Source organism: Mugil cephalus, chromosome 1 (assembly GCF_022458985.1).
Source record: "Mugil cephalus isolate CIBA_MC_2020 chromosome 1, CIBA_Mcephalus_1.1, whole genome shotgun sequence".
Lineage (NCBI taxonomy): Eukaryota > Metazoa > Chordata > Actinopteri > Mugiliformes > Mugilidae > Mugil > Mugil cephalus.
In genome coordinates, this window is record NC_061770.1 from 22,363,596 (window position 1) to 22,390,229 (window position 26,634).

The 26,634-nt window shown below is 38.5% G+C and overlaps 1 protein-coding gene and 1 long non-coding RNA gene across 4 annotated transcripts in view; both read left to right on the plus strand.

Moving 5' to 3' along the window:
* LOC124996486 (tumor necrosis factor receptor superfamily member 14-like) overlaps positions 1 to 26,634 on the plus strand; it is a 78,998-nt gene that overhangs the window by 30,650 nt on the left and 21,714 nt on the right. The window contains exons 1-10 of one of the 3 annotated variants that reach the window (XM_047569572.1): positions 17,527 to 17,820; positions 18,892 to 19,018; positions 20,197 to 20,290; positions 20,535 to 20,660; positions 20,904 to 21,059; positions 21,517 to 21,604; positions 21,695 to 21,867; positions 21,985 to 22,028; positions 22,136 to 22,192; positions 22,303 to 22,487. The exons of 1 other annotated variant lie outside the window; for it this stretch is intronic. In XM_047569572.1, coding sequence (XP_047425528.1) covers positions 18,959 to 19,018; positions 20,197 to 20,290; positions 20,535 to 20,660; positions 20,904 to 21,059; positions 21,517 to 21,604; positions 21,695 to 21,867; positions 21,985 to 22,028; positions 22,136 to 22,192; positions 22,303 to 22,329 — 825 coding nt within the window. In that variant the 5' untranslated portion in view covers positions 17,527 to 17,820; positions 18,892 to 18,958 and the 3' untranslated portion in view covers positions 22,330 to 22,487. Of the gene's footprint in view, positions 1 to 4,406; positions 4,533 to 17,526; positions 17,821 to 18,891; positions 19,019 to 20,196; positions 20,291 to 20,534; positions 20,661 to 20,903; positions 21,060 to 21,516; positions 21,605 to 21,694; positions 21,868 to 21,984; positions 22,029 to 22,135; positions 22,193 to 22,302; positions 22,488 to 26,634 lie in introns of those variants that run through there. One more of the 3 variants, XM_047569552.1, reaches the window with a different exon arrangement.
* Positions 10,887 to 13,458, plus strand: LOC124996624. Its single transcript, XR_007110875.1, has 4 exons — positions 10,887 to 11,249; positions 11,341 to 11,522; positions 11,649 to 11,686; positions 11,780 to 13,458. It is a non-coding gene; the product is annotated as an uncharacterized LOC124996624 (long non-coding RNA).

Consider the following 26,634-nt stretch of genomic DNA (forward strand, 5'->3'; position numbering starts at 1 on the left):
CATAGAACACTTAAAAAATTACATTAAAAGAGTTACATTAATATTATGTACTATTTTGCTACACTATGATGTTTCTATAAATCAACAAGTGCTTTCTGCTTTAATTAAATGTGTTTCTCTCCTGAACCAGTGGGAGCAGAGTAAATGTTGTCCGGTATCCAGCTGTTATGAAGTTACACACAATCAGTTTGTAAAAAAACAAAACAAACAAACAACAACAAAAAAGACATTGAATGGGGAAATGTAAGTTGTTGCACTGTTCCTTACTTCAGTTTTATCATCTGAAGTTAATTTTACTTGACAATATTCAAGTATGTAATGCAATAAATATGTGCAATAAATATAAGCCAGAGGTCTCCAACGTTTTTCAGACCAAGGATCCACAAACTGATGGAGAGATTAAGCAGGTGGAGTTTGCAGAAAACAATTTGGTTTTATTTATTTTAATTTTTCAATCTGCCCATATACATCATTCATTTGGTATGATTTCAACATCATATTATCAGAAAATGATGCAGTGAAATAAGTTGAAAAACACCACATTGGTAGCTGTAGAGTATGCGGAAAACAATTTGATTGTTGTCTTAATTAAGTTTTTAAATCTGACTATGCAGAAATGAGTTGGATTCTGAATGTGCTTCAATAATTTTGTTCTATCATTTAGTTTTAATCATTAAAAAGAATGTAGTAAAACAACAAAAAAAGTAATGACAGATGTATGTACTTCAACAAATGAAAATAAGAAGAAAAATATAGACTTCTGAGTTTACGGGATGCACTTGAATGCAACATAAAGGCTAAACTCATAGGCTTGATAGATAGCGCGACCGTGCCTCGCCGAAGTCTTTCTCTTTCGCTTATGCGTGTTGTCTTAATTGCAGGTTCCTGGAGTGTAGTTCGTAACGATAATTACTCCGTTTCTCCGTTTTTCGTCGGAATTTGGGTTCTACGTTGTTGTTGTTTTTTTGGCACTGGGTTCGGTCGTCGTTGTCGTGGGTAAGTTTCTCAAACAACTGTTATAACAAGGAAGTAGGCCTCCAGCTTTTTCATACATCGGTAACGACTTTGAGACACGTCATTTTTTGTTAACAAAAGTACAGTAACTTTCAAAAGTAACGTCGTTAAAAAAATGTTTAAAAAATCCCAAACCAAACATCTATAATGAAGTTTCTACTTGTTTGTTTTAATCTTGAGTTCCTTTTTTTCTTTCGTTTCTTGGCGCCACTCACGGTTTCAATTTTAACGGCTGATATCTAGAGTTACGAGAAGGTTCGGGTTCGAGTCCAGCTCTGGCCTTTGTGGATGGACTTGGCATGTTCTCCCTGTGTCTGCGTGGGTTTCCTCCCACCTCCAAAGACATGCTCGTTAGGCTAATTGGTGACCCTATATTGACTCTAGGTGTGCGTTTGAGTTGTATGTCTCTGCGTCAGCCCTGCCATAGACTGGTGACCTGTCCAAGGTGTACTACGCCTCTCATCTGATGCCAGCTGGGATAGGCTCCTTTAAGCCCCGAGACCCTTATCCCGTAGTAGAAGATGAGATGAGATATCTAGAGTTTATTCAGCCTATAACCCCTAAAAGTTCTTTTATTCTAGTTGACTGATTAATTTTATTAAGATGACAAATTTTATTCATTTATTTGTTGTTTGTTTTTGTCATTTGTGGTGTGCAAACAGACCTACCATGCTCATTAGGCCAATTGATGACCCTAAATTGACCATAGGTGTGCGCCTACATACTTTTTTATTTATTTATTGTGCATTTATCAGACAGCAGCTTTGAGCATGAATATGAGGAGGACTGTAGGGAGTCTATGAATGATTGCTGAAGAAAGGACAGGAGGCTTTTTAGTTTTCTATAATGATAAACTGCTCATTAGCTCTTAACTATATTTGAGGCAGCGTAGCTACCAAAGGATTTGGAGTTGTGGTAAAATACAAAGCAAAACATAATAGTGAAACAAGCACTAACACGCAATTATAAGCATGCATCTCAGCCTGTTGCACAATGTGGCTGCAAACAAACTAACACATCACAGAACATCACACCTTTTTGCATCTCTACCTACCAAATCTTCCAAGTCCTCCACAGTTGATCATACTGAAACTGCATCTATTGGTAGCTCTCATCATACTGTGAAACATCTACCTGCATGTGTTAAAGGACCACAGCCGAGGTCTAGAATATCATTACCTGAAGGAGTGGACATGGCAAAAACTTAAATAAAATGAAAACACTTCCACAATGTATGCGCTGTCTTATGTGAAAGTGTACAACAATGAACATAGCAACAGCTGAATGAAAAATATTTTTCTTTTAGCACACTTGGCAAAACTGGGAAGTTGAAAACAACTAAAGTCTGACATTGATCAGCTGATTGAGAGAATAACACAAGTGTAGAAATCTGTCCTTAAAGCCAAAGGTGACGACTTGGAAGAATCTTATATGTAATAGAAATACAGAAAAACCCCTAGAATGAGACGTTTTCTTCAAACTTTTAATGAAACCTAATGAGTGAACACTGTTATTGATATATGCACCTGTAACAATGTTTAACCAGCGTTCCTGCTTTAAAATGCAGTTTTTATAAACATTTATTTTTTCTTACAGATGCTGTTCTCATGTTCAAACTCACCTCATCCCAAATCTCATTGAGATGTCTTCAACCTAAGAAAAAATGTTCCTGCTATATGACAAGACTTCAAGAAGAACATCTTTGAGAACTTCAGCTTTTCTGGTAAAATTCTTTACAGCAGAAAATCACAGGATAATAAATGATAAAGCTCCTCCTCTAATCCTCCTAATCCTGGGAGATTCTTTCTGTTAGTGGGATAGAAGCAGTGGGGTTGTTCTTCAAGTCCTGTTTACATCTCACATACATCCAACAACTCAAAGTGAACTGGATGTTCTCTGGTCTGATCAGATAGAGCAGAGTGAAGGGTTAAGGTTAAGGTTAGGACCACAGTCACCAACAAAACCATTGGCTACACACTGTGTTGAAGCATAAAACAAGTTCCCCCTACTCAAGAAGACTCACATACAGGCCTGTCTTAAGTTTGAGAGAGACTTGGTTAAATCTGCCTGGCATCAACTGGATCCATCAGGAGGAAGAGAAATGCTGAGTATGACCCTAAGAACACCTTCACCACCATCAAGCATGGAGGTGGAAACGTTACGTCTTAGGGCTGGTTTTCTGCCGATGGTACAGGATGACTTCACTGTATTGAAGGACAGAGGAACAGGACTATGTACCGTAATGAATGACAGCCTCCTCCCCTCAACCAGAGCATGAAAGAGACAATGAGACTGGCTCAAAAAGAAACACATTAGTGTCATGAACTGGTCTAACCGGTCTCCAGACATTAAGGTCTGTTTATATATAGGACTTGTTTTATACGCTGCTGGTCCTGAGTTCAACTTTCATTTTCATGTGTGAGCATCGAATGACAATAAAGTAACCTTAAGGGGTAACTGAAACTTGACGTTGCCAAGCAACAGCCTCAAGAAAGGAACAAAAAAACAAACTGAAAACAAAAAAAAAAAGGATCTGTGACCAGTAGAGGATCATATTACCTCCTGAAACATGTGCAAACCTGTCCACCAGCTCGTCTTTCCTCTGTACTTACCAACCAAGGCCTCTCCACCAACTAAGTCATGTTTTGTTTAGGGATCAAATGCTTAGTTCACTTGCTCAAATGCAAATCAACAAATAACCTTTATGTTTTGTTTTTCTTGTTTGTCTTTTGTTCATATTCTGTCTCTCTCAGTTAAAATAAACCTACCATAACAATTGCAGACCATTCATTTCTTTGTAAGTGGACAAACTTCATAAAACCAATCCCTGCTGTATGGACATATCTGCACAATGCTTATGTTGGTAGAAGCCTCCTGTTATAATTTAGAGATGTTTTATTGTTAAGAGACTAAAGTCAGAGGAGAGATGAACAGATCAAAGAAACATGGGAGATGACTGTTTTTATTTTGTTGTTTCTTTTAACTTCTCTTCACAGATAATTGTGATTAAAGTCTTGTGCTGTCAAACCCTCACATGTCGTCCTGAAGAGTATCTGATAGGGAATGAATGCTGCCCAATGTGTTTACCTGGTAAGATCCAACTGGAGACTAAAAGTTTCCTCATCCTTTTCTGTTAGTGTGCATGTGAGCATGAATGGTTGTCTGTGGTCTGCTGGGATAGACCCCAGAAAACCGTAAAATGACAAATGGCTACGTAAAATGAATGAATGAATGAATGATGGTAGTAATAAGAATGACAGCATAAAAGGTAACAGTGTATCACACTTTGCTCAGCGTGCTGCATGTTCTTTACTCTTAATATTGTGTTTGAATTGAATTTTAAAAAAAAAGATTTCTTGAACTATCATAGTTGTTTGTCTCCTCAACAACAGGAAACAGAGTTAAAATAGATTGTACAGAGTTCAGAAGTACGTCATGTCTGCCCTGCTCGGATGGAACTTATATGGATAAAGCTAATGGACAAAAGCAGTGTTTCCCATGCACCAACTGTGATACAGGTACATTTCTGTCAATATTATTTATCAGTAGAAATATCTTTACTTTTTTCCGCAGCAACATCAACTGGTGAATTTTAAATCAGATCTACATCAGACAAGAAACAGTTTAAACAGAATAGGAGTTTTGTTTCTGCATGTTTTGTAACTTCCATATGTGTTGATAGGTTCTGGTCTGAAGGTAAAGACGTCATGTACAACAACATCAGATACAGTTTGTGAACCACTTGAAGGATTCTTCTGTACTGACTTAATAAAGGACCAATGTGCAGCAGCACAGAAACACAAGGACTGTGATCCAGGACAATACATCAAGGAAAACGGTTGGTTTTCTTTTGAACAAAAAGAACATTACATCATTGTGTTATTGTTGTTTTTGTTTTCATTTTTTTACTTGAGACGGTAATACTTGTCTTTGATATTTTATTGTCTGGACCCCAGGAAGACAAGCTGACGTCTTGGCATCAGCTAACAGGGATCCTTTTAAATAAACAATTAAACTGTTATTTTAGGTGCTTTCTCACTGGTGTGTCTTATCCAGTGATGTAAAGCCTGCACTCCAGTGAAAGCTTTATTGTGAAACATTGTTCTTAAGTTGAAAGACAGTTTATCATTTTAATGTAGGTAATCAGGACATGACAACTCCCATCTAGGCATGTTTCTGTTAGTCTATGTTCATCTGATTTAAGACCCATTACTTGGGTATTTTCTTTAACATCTCTTCATACTTTAGACTGAACTAGTTTCATCTTCCATATAATGTTGTGTGTGCAGGTACATCCTCCTCAGACACTGTGTGCTCTGACTGCAGTGATGGAACATTTTCAGATGGAACATTAACATCTTGTCACCAACACACACAGTAAGTAAATCCTCACATCACACATGGAGACATGTTTGATGTCTTATTACATCAGTAATATTCTCTATAAATGTCTCTTTATTGTTCCAGATGTGAATCAATGAACCTTCAGCTGAAAACAGCAGGAACTAAGTCAGCTGATTCTGTTTGTGGGGAACAAACTTCAAATGTTGGAGTTATTGTGGGCGTCAGCATTAGTGTGGTGGTTGTTTCAGTCATTCTAGTAGTAATACTAATACGACTGAAATATATCAGAATAAAGATTAACTGTCTAACAGGTAGGTAACATTTATAGCAGGAAAATATTCTTCTTGTTCTTATTTTTTGTCACATATTTGATGGATGATTATGGTTCTTTCTGGTAATCATGTTTTTCACTGGTTTTGTTCAATTATAGGCAAAAACGATCATGCAGACAATCCAACAGAGGTATGTTTATTTCTCATTGTTTGGTTATAAAAACTGTTACAGATCATATCAGTTGGTTTATCTAAGGAATTTGATAATGTAATTTTTTCCCTTCAATTTCTTGTATTTATTTTTTGTTATTGTTATTTTAAAAAGGATCCCAATGGTCCAGTTCAAGAATCAGAGCGAGAACCGATGTCAATGTGTTAGGAGGTAAGACAACTCTCCAGTGAAATATTTATTAACTGAGGATCTTCTGATTGTGTGATGTCTCTACAAATGTTTGTGCTTAAAGTTAGTGTGTTTCTCTCCTCAGTGGGAAAATCTACAAAACGTTTAAACTCATCAAAAAGTGAATCTGTTCTCTGTGGACTACATTTGCTTCAGAATCCAGTTATTATACATTTGGATGCTGGCAAATTTTCTTTGCAGAGAACAGAAAAGGCAACGCAGTGAGATCAGCTTCTGGCTTAGAACACCCTGCTTCAGTGACACATGAACACCTGCTGACAGTGACAGATGGTTTATTTTATTTGTACATTCATTTGTACAGCATTGCAGCCAGTGATGCCAACAGACTGAATAAACCAAGGCTGGCACTATCATTGGCTGCACACAGGAAACTGGTGGAAAGTGGTGGTGGAGAGAAGGACATTTAAGAAACTGTTATCAATCATGGATGATTCTGACCACCCTCTCCACCAGACCACAGACAGACAATGGAGCTCGTTCTCCAAGAGACTGAGACAACTCCGTTGTCTCAAAGAATGCTACAGGAAATATTTCCTGCCTCGAGCCATACGCCTGTTCAGCTCCTCATCTGTATGTGACAGATAACACTCTGTACATTATTTCTGTCTTCTTTTTTTGTATAATTCTGTAAATAGCGTGTATATAGTAGATTCTGTTTTTCCTGTTATATATAGTATGTATGACGTTGAGTGCTTATATATTGCTGCTGCAACTGTGAAATATCCCAGTTTGGGATTAATAAAGCATCCATCCATCCATCCATCCATCCATCCATCCATCCAATTGTGTTATATGTGAACGTTTAAGAATTATTTTAAACTAAGCATGTCTGTCTTAACTAATGGACAGTTTGTTTGTTAATTTGGAAATAGTTTTTTATATGAATGGTGATTGTCGTATTACATAAGTAAAATTTAATGATGCCTTTGAATGTTGAAATACTGGATTGTTTTCATTGTTAGTGTCTTTATGAGCTATTTCAGTTTATTAATTCCATCAAGACAAGTGCTCTTATTTTAGACAGTTTGAAAGTCTCCTGGTTGTAGCATTAACAAAGTTGAACATTAACATGTGCTTTAATGGTATTTTATGAATCAGTTCTTTCTTTAAACTGGCAGTGACATTTTATTTTATTTTTTTAATTAAATCCAACATTGACAAAAGTTGTGCAAATATCGACAGAATTCATTTGAACGTGAAACATAACCTTTCATAAAACACTTGGAGATTATTATATATGTACATATTTTTGCTGAATGATGTAGATGTGACAGATGGTCTGAGAATGAGCCACTGGAGCATGTCCTTGGTTGGTGGTTTCAAAGAAGAGACTGCCAGTGCTGACAAAGGGGTTTGTTTTTGTGGCTGACTCCAGGATCATACTCCACACCCTCTACAGTTTCCACAATGAAGGCATCGACAGATTTGTCATACAGTCAGACACTGACGTCATGTGCCTGTACTATGATCTAGCAGAGCTGTGGATCTACCAAGACTACATCTAAAAGGTCGGCCTGGCTGTAATTTAGACATGTATATTCAGGTTATTTTGTTTTGTTAAATCACAATCCTGTTTTCAAGTTCTGGACAAAAGGATTGTTATTTTGTGTTCAATTTATGAAAATTTAAATGGAAAAATATGTTTTGTTTCTTTCATTATCAAAATAATACATTTTTTCATAAACACAGAGGCACTGATTTGCATAAATGATAGCATGGTATTAATTTAGCATTAACAAGTAACCGGGTAGTCGGATAGTGTGTCACTTTTGACAACTTATATGAGAAATAAATATTTGTTTTCTTGCTTTAGCATTCAGTTTTCAGTTCACAGACACAGATAGCAGCAGCAACAATAAACATAAATATAACCCAGTGACGTTTTTATTTATTTATTTGTTTTTATTTATTTATTCATTTTTTTTTTTTTTGAGGAAGCCAAGTGAGACAACCTCATCTATAACTTTTATGGGGTGGAGGACTTAAAAGAGGATGTGGCACGACACTTGTCACACGCTTGTGATCTAACCGACACTTGACACACGCCTTTTCCTTTCTCTCGCACTCCTTCACTCACACACGCATCGTCTTCTTGATTTGACTTTTAAATACCTTATTTACTGAACCGTCCACAACCGCAACTTTAATGCACAGTGCAGATTTGATAGTGATAAAAAATATCATTCCTTCACAGCGTAATAACATGTAGAGGTTTTGTAAAATTATTCTTATTATTATTATTTTTACTAAATCCTCCAAATCCTCCATCACTGCGCTTACTCATTCTGCTAACGAAATGTCAACACAAATTTGCTAATCTCGTGTTATTTGCATGGTTATTTGCTATTTGTAGGCACAGATCGGCTCGCCCAGATCACCCCGCGCTTACAGATGACGTCACGACATCTTGACGTCGCGTCTTATAATTGGTTGGACAATAGGAAGAAGCAGAAGCGGAAGAGAGCTTAGCAGTTAACGGTTAGCATTTTATTGCTTCATTGTTTTATGAGTAATGTGCTGTCATCGTCTTTTTTGTGGTTCACACCTTTTTGTATCTCTACTCACAATTTCCGTGAGAACGTCTGCGTACTTCATCATGTTGAAACTCCACCTGTGGTTATATCATCGCTGGTAGCTTTAAACATAGTTTGGTGAAGCACCTAAGGACTGTGATCCAGGACAATACATCAAGGAAAAAGGTTGATTGAGCACAAAGTTTAAGGAAACTCATCTTTGTGACAAGCTGCACGTGGTGATTTCTGACCACTAGATGGCTCCAAAACTGCAATAAAGATCTTTTTATTTTCATTTGTCTTTTTACCAAAGTAATTCAGAGAAAAGTTTTTTCATGCCAATATCAATCTCAGCATCTAACAAAGATTCAGGGAATGGAAAGCTAACAGTTATATGACACACAATAACGTGTGGGGGCCCATCATCTGCAGGAGGTGCAGAAAGGGTCCGGTGCAAAGTGGACTGGGCAGCAGATCAAGGCGGGGGCGTTTGCCGGTCTGATCCTCGGTTATGGAAGCTGGATCATGGACCATGGACGTCACCTCTCTGGGGGGGAAAGAGAGCTTGTGGAGGAGAATGGAGCTCTATCCACTAGATATAGTCCTTGAGAGGGGTGGGACCCTCTTCTTTGCTGGAGTTTCTCCGGGTCAGAGGCAGAGGGCTGGGGTGAGCTTTTTGCTTGCCCCAAGACTCTCTGCCTGTATGGTGGGGTTCTCCTGGGCCGGGGAACACCTCCTGACTGTTGTTGGTGCTTATGCTCCAAACAGCAGTTCAGAGCACCGACCCTTTTTGGAGGCTCTAGGACAGGCATGTCAAACTCAGTTTGGCTCTGGGGCCGGATCCAGACTTTCTGTTCTCAGGTGGGCCGGATCAGCAAAAGAATGTCAACTCCAAATATTTAGCTTTGTTTTTCAGTACTATGCTTTATCATTCAGCAATTGGTTACATTACATTTGTAGCCTACCCTACATATTATAATCACGGATGACAAGGGATCTTTTCTAAGCACAACACATTTATTCAAAAACAATGGGAAAAAAATGATTTTTCATGTTTGGCCGTGAATGTGTTAACAACTGGTTTATTTTAACAGTTGAGTGAATGCAGTTTTACACCTGAACCAACTCACCACACTAAACAAACTCAAGTGGGAGCTATAAAAAAAATATTTTCGCCTTAATTGTCATACTGCTTTGAAATAAATGAAAAAAGAAATACAAAATAAAATAAAATAAAATAAAATAAATAAATAAAAAAGTTATAGCAGTGCATGGGCAATAGGATTAGACTACATCAGATCAAACTACTAGGCTGGGCCTACTGAAGTTGAGAATATACTGCACAATTTTAATTGTCTTTATTATGACATACTTGTCTTTATGATGAGTGGCCCGAATATTAAACTCTTTGAACACTGCAACTTGCTGATTACATACCAAGCACACTGGTTTTGCATTCACTTCTGTGAATAAATACTTCTCGGTCCATTTCTCCTGGAAAACTCTGCACTCCGTGTCCACTCTTCTTTTTTTTGACAGTGCCATTTTGGGAAGGGTGTGTTGACCGATAACCTGTTTAGTAGTGGTGAATGGTGAAGCAAGATTGCCGGTTTATTTTTACTTGGACACATCACGTTGCGAATGTTTATTTCCTGTGACTAACTCGTGTCAGTGCCGCATGCTTGACGTGAGCGCTTTTACACATTTACTGCCCTCTAGCGGCCGGAGGGAGCATTTGGTTTGTATTTATTTTAAAAAATCACAACTTTTAATAGAAATGAGCTAGAGACTCGCTTCTTTTTTTGACATACTCAGAAATTTATGCCGGGCCGGATTAAATGACCCAACGGGCCGGGTCCGGCCCGCGGGCCGTATGTTTGACATGCCTGTTCTAACCACTGAAGGTATCTTTAAATCAGAAACAGATTAAACAGAATAGGAGTTTTGTTTCTGCATGTTTTGTAACTTCCATATGTATTGATAGGTTCTGGTCTGAAGGTAAAGACGTCATGTACAACAACATCAGATACAGTTTGTGAACCACTTGAAGGATTCTTCTGTATTAACTTCACAAATGGCCAATGTGAAGAAGCACAGAAACACAAGGACTGTGATCCAGGACAATACATCAAGAAAAAAGGTTCGGTTTCTAGTTTAAATGAGCACAAAGTTTAAGGAAGATAGTGAGTAAATGAGCGTCACTACTTTGTGTGTTTTCGATTCTAAAAATACCAGATTTGACAAACCACCATGTAGACGTTGCTCATTTGTCGTTTCAAAATTAATAATCTACCAATTACATTTGGATACTTTGAAGAAACAGACGCTGCTCAGACAAGATGTCGTCTGTAAAATTGAATCAATCTTCTCCCAGAAGAATAAATATGTCAGTAACTAGGTCGCCTGGCTAACTCAGTCGGTAGAACATGAGACTCTTAATCTCAGGGTGAACAATGTTTAATGCTCATCTAGGCCATCTAGGTTTCTATGTTAATCTGATTCTTCATAGATTTAAGACACATTATTTCCTCATGAATTCATCTCTTCATACTTTAGACTGAACTAGTTTCATCTTCCATATAATGTTGTGTGTGCAGGTACATCCTCCTCAGACACTGTGTGCTCTGACTGCAGTGATGGAACATTTTCAGATGGAACATTAACATCTTGTCACCAACACACACAGTAAGTAAATCCTCACATCACACATGGAGACATGTTTGATGTCTTATTACATCAGTAATATTCTCTATAAAATGTCTCTTTATTGTTCCAGATGTGAATCAATGAACCTTCAGCTGATAACAGCAGGAACTAAGTCAACTGATTCTGTTTGTGAGGAAAAAACTTCAAATGTTGGAGTTATTGTGGGCGTCAGCGTTGGAGTGGTTGTTTTAGTCGTTCTAATAGTAGTCGTAGCAGTATTGTGCTACAAAAGAAAGAAGAAATGTCCAGCAGGTAGGTTCCATTTATAGCAGTAAAATATTCTTCTTGTTCATGTTTTGTCACATCTTTGATGATGTTAATGTTTTCTGTTGAGTCATGACAGTGATGGTAAATATGTTTTTCTCTGGTTTTGTTTAGTTACAGACAAAAACAGAAATGCAGACAACTTCATAGAGGTATGTTTATTTCTCCCTGTTACAGATCAGAGCACTTGGTTTATCTAAGAAATTAGATCATGTAATATTTTTATTTTAATTTCTTCTAAACAGAATCCCCAAGATACACAACAACCAGTGCCAGAATTGATTCCATTGTCAAAGGAGGTGAGACAACTGTGTGCTCTTCAATTAAATGTTTATTAACTGAGGATCTTCTGGTTGTGTGATGTCTCTACAAATGTTTGTGCTTTAAGTCAGTGTGTTTCTCTCCTTCCAGAATCTGGAAGGAATTAAAGTCTGGAAGTCTGCAGATAACATCACGCGCATTGTATACATCCCGGACGGGGACGAGTCTGCGTGTATAAGCTATTCCTCTGGTGCAGTCTGAACCACCTGGCGCTAAACCCACTCAAGACTGTGGACTTTAGGAAGAGACCCCCACCCACCCCTCCTCTTACCACTCTAAACAGGACCGTCCCCACCGTGGACTCATTCAGGTTCCTGGGGTCCACAATCTCATGGGACCTAAAGTGGACATCTCACATTTACACTGTTAGGAAGAAGGACCAGCAGAGGTTGTACTTCCTATGTCAGTTAGTTCAACCAGGAGCTGCTACTCTGCAGTAATCCAGTCTGTCCTGACTGCCTCCATCACGGTCTGGTTTGGATCAGCCACCAGACAGGACAGGGACAGACTGCAGAGGACAATCAGGTCTGCAGTGAGAGTTATTTGCACTGTAAAATCTCCACCGACCCCTCACATCCCGGATACTATCTATTCAGACTCCTCCCCTCAGGCTGGCGTTACAGAGCACTGCACGCCAAAACAACCCGGCACAGAAACTGTTTCTTTCCCCCGGGCTGTAGCTCTGATGAACTCTGAGCAGTCACAGAGCACGTGACCAGTGATGATCAACTGGCGGCCCGGGATTGGACGGTTCGGCCCACGACTGGATTCATGTGAAAATATCATGTGGTCCGCACTATTAAAGCAACTGGAAACAGCAACGAAAACTGAGACTCTTAACTATCAGTAATCCCCACAATATATGACTCTGTTAAATGAGGACAAACTCGCTGCACTGTTTAAATGAACATTTATTGTTTAACACAGTTTCTTTTATGTAATTTATGTAACAGGTAACGCATTTCTGAAGGTTGGCATGATAAATGCATAATTTTCAGTCCATTTGTCATTAAAGGATCTGTTTTCCGCATCAACTTTTCGTTTCATGGCCTTTGAGAGTGCCATTTTAGCCTAACTGTGTTAAGGGGCCTTTTCCTTCCAGTAACTGAAACTGTATTGAAGCCAGTGATGGAGGCTTTGTTTCAGCTGTGTTTGTTTTTCTAGTGCTCTATAAATAAAGTTTACTTGAATTGAGTTAAGGCAAAATATCTCTAGCACTGCTGTGGTTGACTGGTGTAAGTGATAGGGGCCTGACTCATAAAGGCTAAAAATGACTTGTTGTATGTTATGCCAACATTTTATTTTTATTTTATTTTATTTGAGGGTCCGGCCCCCAAGGTGACTGACAAATGTAGCAGGTAACCCCTGTACTAGACTGTAAGTCTTCTCATGTTGTATATTTTTTCTAGTTTTTATATACAGTTTTTATTTTAAGCTTATTCGAGTGTTGTTTTTATTTTGTTGTACCATTGAACAAAGTGACCAGAGTCAAATTCCATGTATGTGTTCACATACCCTGGCCAATAAAGCTGATTCTGGTTCTGATTTGGACGCTGGCAAATTTTCTTTGCAGAGAACATTAAAGACAAATCCGTAAAACCGACTTCTGGCTTGAACCTCCTGCTTCAGTCCACACCTGCTGACAGTGACAGAGAGACACTGGAAAATTGGAAATTGTCTCATGTATGACTGGTGACTGATCGTCGTATTACATAAATTAAATCTATTGATGCCTTTGCATGTTGTAATACAGCATTATTTTAATCGTTGCTGTGTCTTTATGAGCTATTTCAGTTTAAAATAAGTGCACTTGTCTTGATGGACTTTAGACAGGTTGAGACTCTCCTGGTTGTACTTGTATCCCTTGGCAAAAAAAAGCTGAGCATTAATATGTGAATCCTGACACATAGCGGCAAGCAGTACAAAAAGCTTCTGGGGCTGGCTGCAACTCTGTTTTAAGATATAACCCTCAACATCCCAAAAAAGACAAAAAAGTTGTCCATGTCAAAAGATTCGGGACATCCTACACCCTCACAAACAAAGAAAAGGAATAATCAATTTACTCCTCAAACAGCGGATAAATCCCAGGCGAGCCTCCACTTTATGTTCCGCCCTGGTCTCGGGGTTCGAGGACAGAATATAGAAAAGGTGAAGAATGCAATGCAAATGCAATGCAGTTAACTCTCTAATTAAAACCCGAGAACAACAGCAGTAACAAGTGAACTATTTACTAATAGATACACAAAGTGGAAAAAAAAAAGTGCTGCTTCAATGTGAACCAAGGCCAAAAACAACCAAAAAACACCAGCTATCTCACTCCCAGGAAACATAAATAAACCCTAAATTCAATAAACCCGACTCTGGCTCTGGATAGATGTAGTAACTGAACTGATGTCTTCCAATGAGGGTGTGAAGAAAAGCCAAACAGCACCCAGCAAAGATCTGTCACTCGTCAACCATACGACACTGGTGTTTTCAAAAGGTGAGACCGTTGCTGAGCAATGTAGCTGCTGGCACTCAGATTGTGACATGTACAGTTGACCCACTTTTAAATCAGCTGATCAGGAAAAGATGCACCTGATCAAAACCAGCCGTAGTGCATTAAATCAGTAAGCAGCACACAGCTCCAGACCCAGAGGAGTATTTTGCAGATTCAGTTGAGTAAGCAAAAATGCTTCCTGACAAATGGTCTGAGAATGAGGAACTGGAGCGTGTCCTTGGTTGGTGTTTTCAAAGAAGAGACTGCCAGTGCTGTCAGAAGGGTCTGTTATGCATGTTCCTGCTCTGGTGTTTCCTGGATTACTCCAGGATCATACTCAGCAGCACAGGACAATACATCAAGGAAAAAGGTTGGTTTATAGTTTAAATGAGTACAAAAATTAAGGAAACGGATGTTTGTGACAAGCTGCACATGGTGAGTTTGACCACTAGATGGGAGCAAAGACCTCCAAAACTCTAATAAAGGTCTTTTTCATCAACATTTACTGATGTCGTGCAGGACATTTTAATTAATCTTTTCCCAAAGTAGATCAGAACAGACAGAAGTCGCTGAGATAGTTAAACAAATCCTCAGTGGCGGAGCTTCTGGAGAGAATGAGATCCACCCTGGGTATCTTAAGGCTCTGGATGTTGTAGGTCTGTCCTGACTGCAACATTATGTGGACATCACGGTCAACGCCTCCAGAGTGGCAGACCGGGTGGTGGTCCCCACCTTTAGGGAAGGGGACCAGAGGGTTCCAACCTGGGAAAGTCTGCGCCAGGGTGGTGAAAAAGAGCTGGACCTCAGATCCAGGAGGAACAATGTGGTTTACGTCCTGGGAGTAGAACCATGAACCAGCTCTTTACCCTCACTAGGGTGCTGGAGGGGAAATGGGAGTTTACTCAACCAGTTGACATGTTCTTTGTGGATTTGGAGAAGGCAGGACATGATGGAGGGATTATATCTCAAGTCTGGTCTGGGAGCACCTGGGGGTTCCTCTGGAGGAGCTGGTGGAAGTGGACGGGGAGAGGGTGGTCTGGGCCTCTCTGCTGATGACAACGACGATGACGACAACAACGTTAATGCTGGCTGTTATATAAACGTGCTAACTATACACTGCTGTATCTCACCATCGTATGAATGTAGCTATAAACATACAGTTTGAGGTTGAATATTTTAATGTTGAATTTGTAAAGTGAGTTTATTTAGAAATTCATACTCAAACTCTGATGGCACAGAAGAACTTGTATAAACACCCTGATGACAGTGACATGTAGACGGTTTGTTTTATTGGAAACTGTGTCATGTATGAATGGACTCATTGTCGTGTCACATATATGAAATCTATTGATGCCTTTTCATGTTGTAATACCACATATGCTTTAATTGTTGCTGTGTCTTTATGAGTGATATCAGTTAAAATAAGCTTGTCTGTCTCAATATATTGGTAAATGTTTCCTAAAATATCATTGATATGTCATAACTGAAAATATCATATTTTATACTTTGCCACAGTTTGAGAATGTCCTGGTCAGACCTGTATCTCACAGCAGAAAAAGTTGAGGATTAACACGTGTTTTATCAGGGGAAATGTTGCACTGTTCACAGTGTTAATATATTATGTGAATAAAATCTATCAGTACCAACTTGTTTACTGCAACGTCCTCTCTGACTCGTGATTCCAGATAATGAAGATGTTTAATGTGGGGAAATGTAAGTTGTTGCACTGCTCCTAACTTCAGTTAATTTTACTTACTGACAATATTCAAGAATGTAATGAAATAAATGTGTGTGTAGTTCAGGAGTTTTCAATGTTTTTCAGACCAAGGATCCACAAACTGATGGAGAGATTAAGCAGGTACCCCCTACCTACTATATGTGTTCTGTGTTTAACTCGGCCTAGTGCTGATAATATACATTATTAAGCTGTTCAGATAATACACAGGTACAACTGCCATAGACATAAACACACCTGACATTAACATACGTATATTTGCCACTGTTAGATTCTCTTCTACTAACATTACAGAGAGCTTCTGGATTTCACCTTAGAACTGAACAGACTCAGCCAGAGGGAACTGACAGAGTCAGCGTGTAATATTCAACCTCGTGATCGGCTCAGTAGCGATAGAAGCGGAACCTACAGTGTACTGGAAGTTTAGATTCATAGTTGAAGACTCTAATCATTACTCTAAAGAAATATAAAGGCCAGTTTTCTCAGGAATTTATTTTATTATTGCAATGATCATTTTCTTGTTTTTGTTTTTACTCCATATTTCCACTGGTCCTTGTACAATTTATGGAGATGACATAAGATAAAAAATTCAAAAACAAAAGTAGCAAGAATTGAAAATGAATAAATAAATACGAAGTGTGCACATTACAATATAGAGAAATATTATTTTCAATATTTATAAACAAAAACTATCAAAATGAATAAATATGCAGTGTTATCACATCGTGAGTATAAGACATCAGCACCACTGTGTTTAACTACTTGTTTACTGCAGCTTCCTCTGACTTGTGGTAAATAAAAAGATTTATTATTATCTCAGCACTTCTATGTCTAAATCATGGATTATATGACATGACGCAGTGGAACAGAAACCCTCCTTTCTCTTTCGCTTCCTCGTGTTCCTTGTTACTTGCAGGTTCCAGGAGTGTAGTTCGCAACGATAATTACTTGGTTTCTACGTTTTTCGTTGGAATTTGGTTTCTACGTTGTTGTTTGTTTTATCTATTTATTTATTTATTTTTGGCACTGTTCCTGGGTTCAGTCGTGGTCGTCGTCGTAGGTAAGTTCCTCAGAGGTCGATCCTTGTTCCTATTCTGAGTCATCATTAACTTATGTGACCTGTTGTAAACCTTGTGGCTATGAACAGAAACTGGTCTGAACAGACTGGACAGACTGTCACTGTCTTCTATCGCACAATGAGTCGTCTCCACTTTAATATTGCCATCGTTCAGTTGTTGAACTCAGAACTACAACACAAGTGAAGGACGGAGTTGTCTGATGTGACACGACGGTACTAAAATAAACAACTGTTATAACAAGGAAGTAGGCCTCCATTTTGTTCCATACCTCGGTAACGACTTGCAGATACGTCATTTTTTTCGATAGAGGCGGTTGTCTCAGGAATTGATTTTAATATTGCAATGATCATTTTTTGTTTTTGTTTTTACTCCATCTTTCCACTGGTCCATGTGGTGTACAATTTATGGATGACATAAGATAAAAAATTCAAAAAGAAAATTAGTAATGATAAATTAGTATCTCAGGACTTCAACGATTGAGTCATGGATTACGTCACTTCCTTTCTCTTGCGCTTTCTCGTTTGTTCTTTTCTCCAGGAGTGTCGTTCGCAACGATAATCTATCGTTTTTATAACGTTTTTCATTGGAATTTAGTTTCTACGTTGTTGTTTTTTTTTATTATTATTTATTTATTTATTGCACTGTTCCTGGGTTCAGTCGTCGTCGTCGTGGGTAAGTTCCTCCGAGGTCAATCCTTGTTCTTATTCTGATTGTGTAAATGTGTTGTAAACCTCGTGGCTATGAACAGTCACTGGTCTGAACAGACTGGACAGACTGTCACTGTCTTCTATTGCACTATGAGTCGTCTCCACTTTAATATTACCATGGTTCAGTTGATGAACTCAGAACTACAACACAAGTGAAGGACGGAGTTGTCTGACGTGAGACGAAGGTACTAAAATGTCAAGAACAACTGTTATAACAAGGAAGTAGGCCTCCATTTTGTTCCATACCTCGGTAACGACTTGCAGATACGTCATTTTTTGTTAACAAAAGTAAAAACTTTCAAAAGCAACATTGTTAAAAAAATGTTTTAAAAAATCACAAACCAAACATCTATAATGAAGTTTCTACTTACGTTTGTTTTAGTTCCTTTCGTTCTTCCTTTTTATGGCGCCACCTCCAGTCTTAACTTTAACTTCTCATATTTAGACTTTATTCATCCTATAACCTCTGAAAGTTCTTTTGTTCTACTTAATTGATTAATTATGTTAAGATGACACATTTTATTATTTTATGTTTTGTTTGTTTTTGTCATTTGTGGTGTGCAAACAGACCGACCATGCTTATTAGGCCAATTGATGACCCTAAAACTTTATTTATTGTGCATTTATCAGACAGCAGCTTTGAGCATGAATATGAGGAGGACTGTAGGGAGTCTATGAATGATTGTGGTATATTCATTTGTGGTAATGAACATATAAACAGCTGAATGAAAAACATTTTGCTTTTACCACACTTGGCAAAACTGGGAAGTTGAAAACAACTAAAGTCTGACATTGATCAGCTGATTGAGAGAATAAACACAAGTGTAGAAATCTGTCCTCAAAGCCAAAGGTGACGACTTGGAAGAATCTTATGTAATAAAAGTAAAGAAAAACCCCTAGAATGAGACGTTTTCTTCAAACTTTTAATGAAACCTAATGAGTGAACACTGTTATTGATATATGCACCTGTAACAATGTTTAACCAGCGTTCCTGCTTTAAAAAGCAGTTTTTATAAACATTTATTTTTTCTTACAGATGCTGTTCTCATGTTCAAACTCACCTCATCCCAAATCTCATTGATGTGTCTTCGCTTCAAGAAAAAATGTTCCTGCTATATGACAAGACTTCAAGAAGAACATCTTTGAGAACTTCATCTTTTCTGGTAAAATTCTTTACAGCAGAAAATCACAGGATAATAAATGATAAAGCTCCTCCTCTAATCCTCCTAATCCTGGGAGATTCTTTCTATTAGTGGGATAGAAGAAGTGGGGTTGTTCTTCAAGTCCTGTTTACATCTCACATACATCCAACAACTCAAAGTGAACTGGATGTTCTCTGGTTACCCTCTGATCAGATAGAGCAGAGTGAAGGCTTAAGGTTAAGGTTAGGACCACAGTCACCAACAAAACCATTGGCTACACACTGTGTTGAAGCATAAAACAAGTTCCCCCTACTCAGGAAGACTCACATACAGGCCTGTCTTAAGTTTGAGAGAGAATGAGTTAAATCTGTCTGGCATCAACTGGATCCATCAGGAGGAAGAGAAATGCTGAGCATGACCCTAAGAACACCTTCACCACCATCAATCATGGAGGTGGAAACGTTACGTCTTAGGGCTGGTTTTCTGCCGATGGTACAGGATGACTTCACTGTATTGAAGGACAGAGGAACAGGACTATGTACCGTAAAATCTTGAATTTTACTAGAGCATTAAAGATATGTCTTCCAGTACGACAATGACCTGAAACATACGGCCAAGATAATGAAAGAGTGGCTCAAGAAGAAACACATTAATGTCATGAAGTGGTCTAACCAGTCTCCAGACATTAAGGCCTGTTTATATATAGGACTTGTTTTATACGCTGCTGGTCCTGAGTTCAACTTTCATTTTCATGTGTAAACATGCAGATCAAAATAAAGTAACCTTAATGCTTTAGAAAATCTGTGGAGGTAGATGAAATTTTACGTTGTAAAGCAACAGCCTGAAGAAAGGAGCAAAAAGGCTTCTCCACCAACTAAGTCATGTTTTGTTTAGGGATCAAATGCTTAGTTCACTTGCTCAAATGCAAATCAATAAATATTCTGTCTCCCTCAGTTAAAATAAACCTACCATAACAATTACAGACCATTCATTTCTTTGTAAGTGGACAAACTTCATAAAACCAACCCCTGCTGTACAGACACATCTGCACAATGCTTATGTTGGTAGAAGCCTCCTGTTATAATTTAGAGATGTTTTATTGTTAAGAGACTAAAGTCAGAGGAGAGAGATGAACAGATCAAAGAAACATGGAAGATGACTGTTTTTATTTTGTTGTTTCTTTCAATTTCTCTTCACAGATAATTATGATGAATGTCTTGAGCAGTCAAACCTTCACATGTCATCCTGAAGAGTATCAGATAGACAATGAATGCTGCCCAATGTGTCCACCTGGTAAGATCCAACTGGAGACTAAAAGTTTCCTCATTGTTTCCTGATGTTTAATGTGTGATCACAAGTGAAAACTGCTACTGAACAACTACAATCGATATTTTTTCAAACTCACCTTCATCTGATGGTAGTAATAATAATACCAGTTTAAGAAGCAACAGTGTATGAATCTTTACTTAGCAACATGCTCCTTACTATGATGATTGTGTTTTAACAAGATGGCTTGAAATTTGTGTCTTTTCAACAGGAGGCAGAGTTGAACTAGATTGTACAGAGTTTAGACTTACATCATGTGTGTCCTGCATGAGTGGAACTTATATGGATAAAGATACTGGACGTACAGAGTGTTTCCAATGCAATAACTGTGATGCAGGTACATTTATGTTAATATTATTTATTGATCAGTAGAAATGTTTAATTTTCTTCAATAATAACATCAACTGGTGAATTTTAATTCAAATCAGATGTTTCCTATGAATTCATGAACTGAAGAGACTATTGTGTCACATTTTGTAAAGTTGTTCTAACCACTGAAGGTATCTTTAAATCAGAAACACATTAAACAGAATAGGAGTTTTGTTTCTGCATGTTTTGTAACTTCCATATGTGTTGATAGGTTCTGGTCTGAAGGTAAAGAGGTCATGTACAACAACATCAGATACAGTTTGTGAACCACTTGAAGGATTCTTCTGTACTGACTTAATAAAGGACCAATGTGCAGCAGCACAGAAACACAAGGACTGTGATCCAGGACAATACATCAAGGAAAAAGGTTGGTTTTCTAGTTTAAATGAGCACAAAGTTTAAGGAAGATAGTGAGTAAATGAGCGTCACTACTTTGTGTGTTTTCGATTCTAAAAATGCCAGATTTGACAAACCACCATGTAGACGTTGCTCATTTGTCGTTTCAAAATTAATAATCTACCAATTACATTTGGATACTTTGATGAAACAGACGCTGCTCAGACAAGATGTCGTCTGTAAAATTGAATCAATCTTCTCCCAGAAGAATAAATATGTCAGTAACTAGGTCGCCTGGTTAACTCAGTCGGTAGAACATGAGACTCTTAATCTCAGGGTGAACAATGTTTAATGCTCATCTAGGCCATCTAGGTTTCTATGTTAGTCTGATCCTTCATAGATTTAAGACACATTATTTCCTCATGAATTCATCTCCTCATACTTTACACTGAACTAGTTTCATCTTCCATATAACGTTGTGTGTGCAGGTACATCCTCCTCAGACACTGTGTGCTCTGACTGCAGTGATGGAACATTTTCAGATGGAACATTAACATCTTGTCACCAACACACACAGTAAGTAAATCCTCACATCACACATGGAGACATGTTTGATGTCTTATTACATCAGTAATATTCTCTATAAATGTCTCTTTATTGTTCCAGATGTGAATCAATGAACCTTCAGCTGATAACAGCAGGAACTAAGTCAACTGATTCTGTTTGTGGGGAACAAACTTCATATGTTGGAGTTATTGTGGGCGTCAGCGTTGGAGTGGTTGTTTTAGTCACAGCATTATTATTGTACTACATCAAAAGAAAGAACAAATCTCCAGCAGGTAGGTTCCATTTATAGCAGCAAAACATTCTTCTTGTTCTTATTTTTGGTCACATGTTTGATGGATGATTATGGTTCTTTCTGGTAATCATGTTTTTCATTGGTTCACTTTGTTCAGTTATAGACGAAATCAATCATGCAAATCATGATAACTTCTTAGAGGTATGTTTATTTCTCACTGTTTGGTTATGAGAACAGTTACAGGTCACATCACTTGGTTTATCTAAGCAATTACATCATGTCATGTTTTTATTTATTCTTCTATAAAGAATCCCAAAGGTCCAGTGCAAGTATCAGAGGAAGAGTTAAGGTCACTGAATGAGGAGGTAAGAGCCATGTGTTCTTCAGTGAAATATTTATTAACTGAGGATCTTCTGGTTGTGTGATGTCTCTACAAATGTTTGTGCTTTAAGTCAGTGTGTTTCTCTCCTTCCAGAATCCAGTTGTTATACATTTAGACTAATGACTGCACCTCTGGGGAACCTTCTGTGAAACTCCTGCAGTTTACAGGTGACACCAGCGTCATTGGACTCATCCAGGACAGTGACGAGTCTGCATACAGAGGGGACGTGGACCAGCTGGTTCTCTCGTGCAGTCAGAACCACCTGGAGCTAAACCCACTCAGTCACAGAGCATGTGACCGTTCCCAGTAACATTTTGTACATATTTTGTTCATGTTCATATTCACTGTATATACTATGTACAAATGTGTAGATGTACATACTAGACCAGTGATGATCAACTGGCGGCCCGCGGGCGGGATTCATGTGAAAATATCATGTGGTCTACACTATTAAAGCAACTGGAAACAGCAACGACAACTGAGACTCTTAACTATCAGTAATCCCCACAATATATGACTCTGTTTAATGAGGACAAACTCGCTGCACTGTTTAAATGAACATTTATTGTTTAACACAGTTTTTTTACGTAATTTACATAACAGGTAACGCATTTCTGAAGGTTGGCATGATAAATGCATACTTTTCAGTCCATTCGTCATTAAAGGATCTGTTTTCCGCATCAACTTTTCGTTTCATGGCCTTTGAGAGTGCCATTTTAGCCTAACTGTGTTAAGAGGCCTTTTCCTTCCAGTAACTGAAACTGTATTGAAGCCAGTGATGGAGGCTTTGTTTCAGCTGTGTTTGTTTTTCTAGTGCTCTATAAATAAAGTTTACTTGAATTGAGTTAAGGCAAAATATCTCTAGCACTGCTGGTGGTTGACTGGTGTAAGTGATAGGGGCCTGACTCATAAAGGCTAAAAATGACTTGTTGTATGTTATGCCAACATTTTATTTTTATTTTATTTTATTTGAGGGTCCGGCCCCCAAGGTGACTGACAAATGTAGCAGGTAACCCCTGTACTAGACTTCTCATGTTGTATATTTTTTCTATTTTTTATATAAATTTTTTTATTTTAAGCTTATTCGAGTGTTATTTTTATTTTGTTGTACCATTGAACAAAGTGACCAGAGTCAAATTCCATGTATGTGTTCACATACCCTGGCCAATAAAGCTGATTCTGGTTCTGATTTGGACGCTGGCAAATTTTCTTTGCAGAGAACATTAAAGACAAATCAGTAAACTTGACTTCTGGCTTGAACATCCTGCTTCAGTCCACACCTGCTGACAGTGACAGAGAGACACTGGAAAATTGGAAATTGTCTCATGTATGACTGGTGACTGATCGTCATATTACATAAATGAAATCTATTGATGCCTTTGCATGTTGTAATACCGCGTTATTTTAATCGTTGCTGTGTCTTTATGAGCTATTTCAGTTTAAAATAAGTGCACTTGTCTTGATGGACTTTAGACAGATTGATACTCTCCTGGTTGTACTTGTATCCCTTGGCAAAAAAAAGCTGAGCATTAATATGTGAATCCTGACACATAGCGGCAAGCAGTACAAAAAGCTTCTGGGGCTGGCTGCAACTCTATTTTAAGATATAACCCTCAACATCCCAAAAAAGACAAAAAAGTTGTCCATGTCAAAAGATTCGGGACATCCTACACCCTCACAAACAAAGAAAAGGAATAATCAATTTACTCCTCAAACAGCGGATAAATCCCAGGCGAGCCTCCACTTTATGTTCCGCCCTGGTCTCGGGGTTCGAGGACAGAATACAAAAGAGGCGAAGAATGCAATGCAAATGCAATGCAGTTAACTCTCTAATTAAAACCCGAGAACAACAGCAGTGACAAGTGAACTATTTACTAATAGATACACAAAGTGGAAAAAAAAAGTGCTGCTTCAAGGTGAACCAAGGCCAAAAACAACCAAAAAAACACGCTATCGGACTCCAAGGAAACATAAATAAACCCTAAATTCAATAAACCCGACTCTGGCTCTGGATAGATGTAGTAACTGAACTGATGTCTTCCAATGAGGGTGTGAAGAAAAGCCAAACAGCACCCAGCAAAGATCTGTCACTCGTCAACCATACGACACTGGTGTTTTCAAAAGGTGAGACCGTTGCTGAGCGATGTAGCTGCTGGCACTCAGATTGTGACATGTACAGTTGACCCCACTTTAAATCAGCTGATCAGGAAAAGATGCACCTGATCAAAACCAGCCGTAGTGAATTACATCAGTGAGCAGCACACAGCTCCAGACCCAGAGGAGTATTTTGCAGATTCAGTTGAGTAAGCAAAAATGCTTCCTGACAAATGGTCTGAGAATGAGGAACTGGAGCGTGTCCTTGGTTGGTGTTTTCAAAGAAGAGACTGCCAGTGCTGTCAGAAGGGTCTGTTATGCATGTTCCTGCTCTGGTGTTTCCTGGATTACTCCAGGATCATACTCAGCAGCACAGGACAATACATCAAGGGAAAAGGTTGGTTTATAGTTTAAATGAGTACAAAATTTAAGGAAACGGGTGGTTGTGACAAGCTGCACATGGTGAGTTTGACCACTAGATGGGAGCAAAGAGCTCCAAAACTCTAATAAAGGTCTTTTTCATCAACATTTACTGATGTCGTGCAGGACATTTTAATTAATCTTTTCCCAAAGTAGATCAGAACAGACAGAAGTCGCTGACGTAGTTAAACAAACCCTCAGTGGCGGAGCTTCTGGAGAGAATGAGATCCACCCTTGGTATCTTAAGGCTCTGGATGTTGTAGGTCTGTCCTGACTGCAACATTATGTGGACATCACGGTCAACGCCTCCAGAGTGGCAGACCGGGTGGTGGTCCCCACCTTTAGGGAAGGGGACCAGAGGGTTCCAACCTGGGAAAGTCTGCGTCAGGGTGGTGAAAAAGAGCTGAACCTCAGATCCAGGAGGAACAATGTGGTTTACGTCCTGGGAGTGGAACCATGAACCAGCTCTTTACCCTCACTAGGGCGCTGGAGGGGAAATGGGAGTTTACTCAACCAGTTCACATGTTCTTTGTGGATTTGGAGAAGGCAGGACATGATGGAGGGATTATATGTCAAGTCTGGTCTGGGAGCACCTGGGGGTTCCTCTGGAGGAGCTGGTGGAAGTGGACGGGGAGAGGGTGGTCTGGGCCTCTCTGCTGATGACAACGACGATGACGACAACAACGTTAATGCTGGCTGTTATATAAACGTGCTAACTATACACTGCTGTATCTCACCATCGTATGAATGTAGCTATAAACATACAGTTTGTATCCCTTCTGCTTTTTACTTATAGAGGTATGACAGGATGACTGAAGAACACGACTAACGCTGGTGATGCTCATTCAAGGCAAATACTGGAGGGAGAGACCGAGTGAAAAACTTCATGATCAGTTCCTTGTATAATGGGGCCAGTGATAAGTGAAAGTAGCACCGGATTTAGCTGGCTACCTGGTTACCCAGAAGTTGAGACTAACTCTATTTGAGGTTGAATATTTTAATGTTGAATTTATAAAGTGAGTTTATTTAGAAATTCATACTCAAACTCTGACGGCACAGAAGAACTTGTATAAACACCCTGATGACAGTGACATGTAGACGGTTTGTTTTATTGGAAACTGTGTCATGTATAAATGGACTGATTGTCGTGTCACATATATGAAATCTATTGATGCCTTTGCATGTTGTAATACCACATACGCTGGTTTTAATTGTTGCGGTGTCTTTGAGTTATATTAGTTAAAATAAGCTTTTCTGTCTCAATATATTGGTAAATGTTTCCTAAAATATCATTGATATGTCATAACTGAGAATATTTTATTTTATACTTTGCCACAATTTGAGAATGTCCTGGTCAGACCTGTATCTCACAGCAGAAAAAGTTGAGTATTAACACATCTTTCCACTGGTCGATGCGGTGTACAATCTGTACAAACTGTAAGTTACTGATGTACAACGTCAATTTACAGAGATGACATAAGATAAAAACTCAAAAACAAAAGTAGCAAAAATTGAAAATGAATAAATAAATACGAAGTGTGCACATCACAATATAGCGAAATATTATTTTCAATAATTTTATAAACAAAAACGATCAAAATTAATAAATATGCAGCGTTATTATATCGTGAGTATAAGACATCAGCACCACTGTGTGTCAGTGTCCTCTCTGACTTGTGGTAAGTAATAAAATGAATTAGTATCTCAGGACTTCTGGTTTCCTTGTTTCTTTTCCTTTTCTTTAGGTACCGAATTACGAGCAGGTTAAGGGGGCTATTCTGTGTGCGTATGAGTTTGTGCCACAAGCTTACAGACAGTGTTTTTGTGGTCTCAGGAAGACGCAGAATCAGAATCACACCGATTTTGCCAGGGAGAAGGGGATTTTATTTGACAGGTGGTGTGCGGCATGTA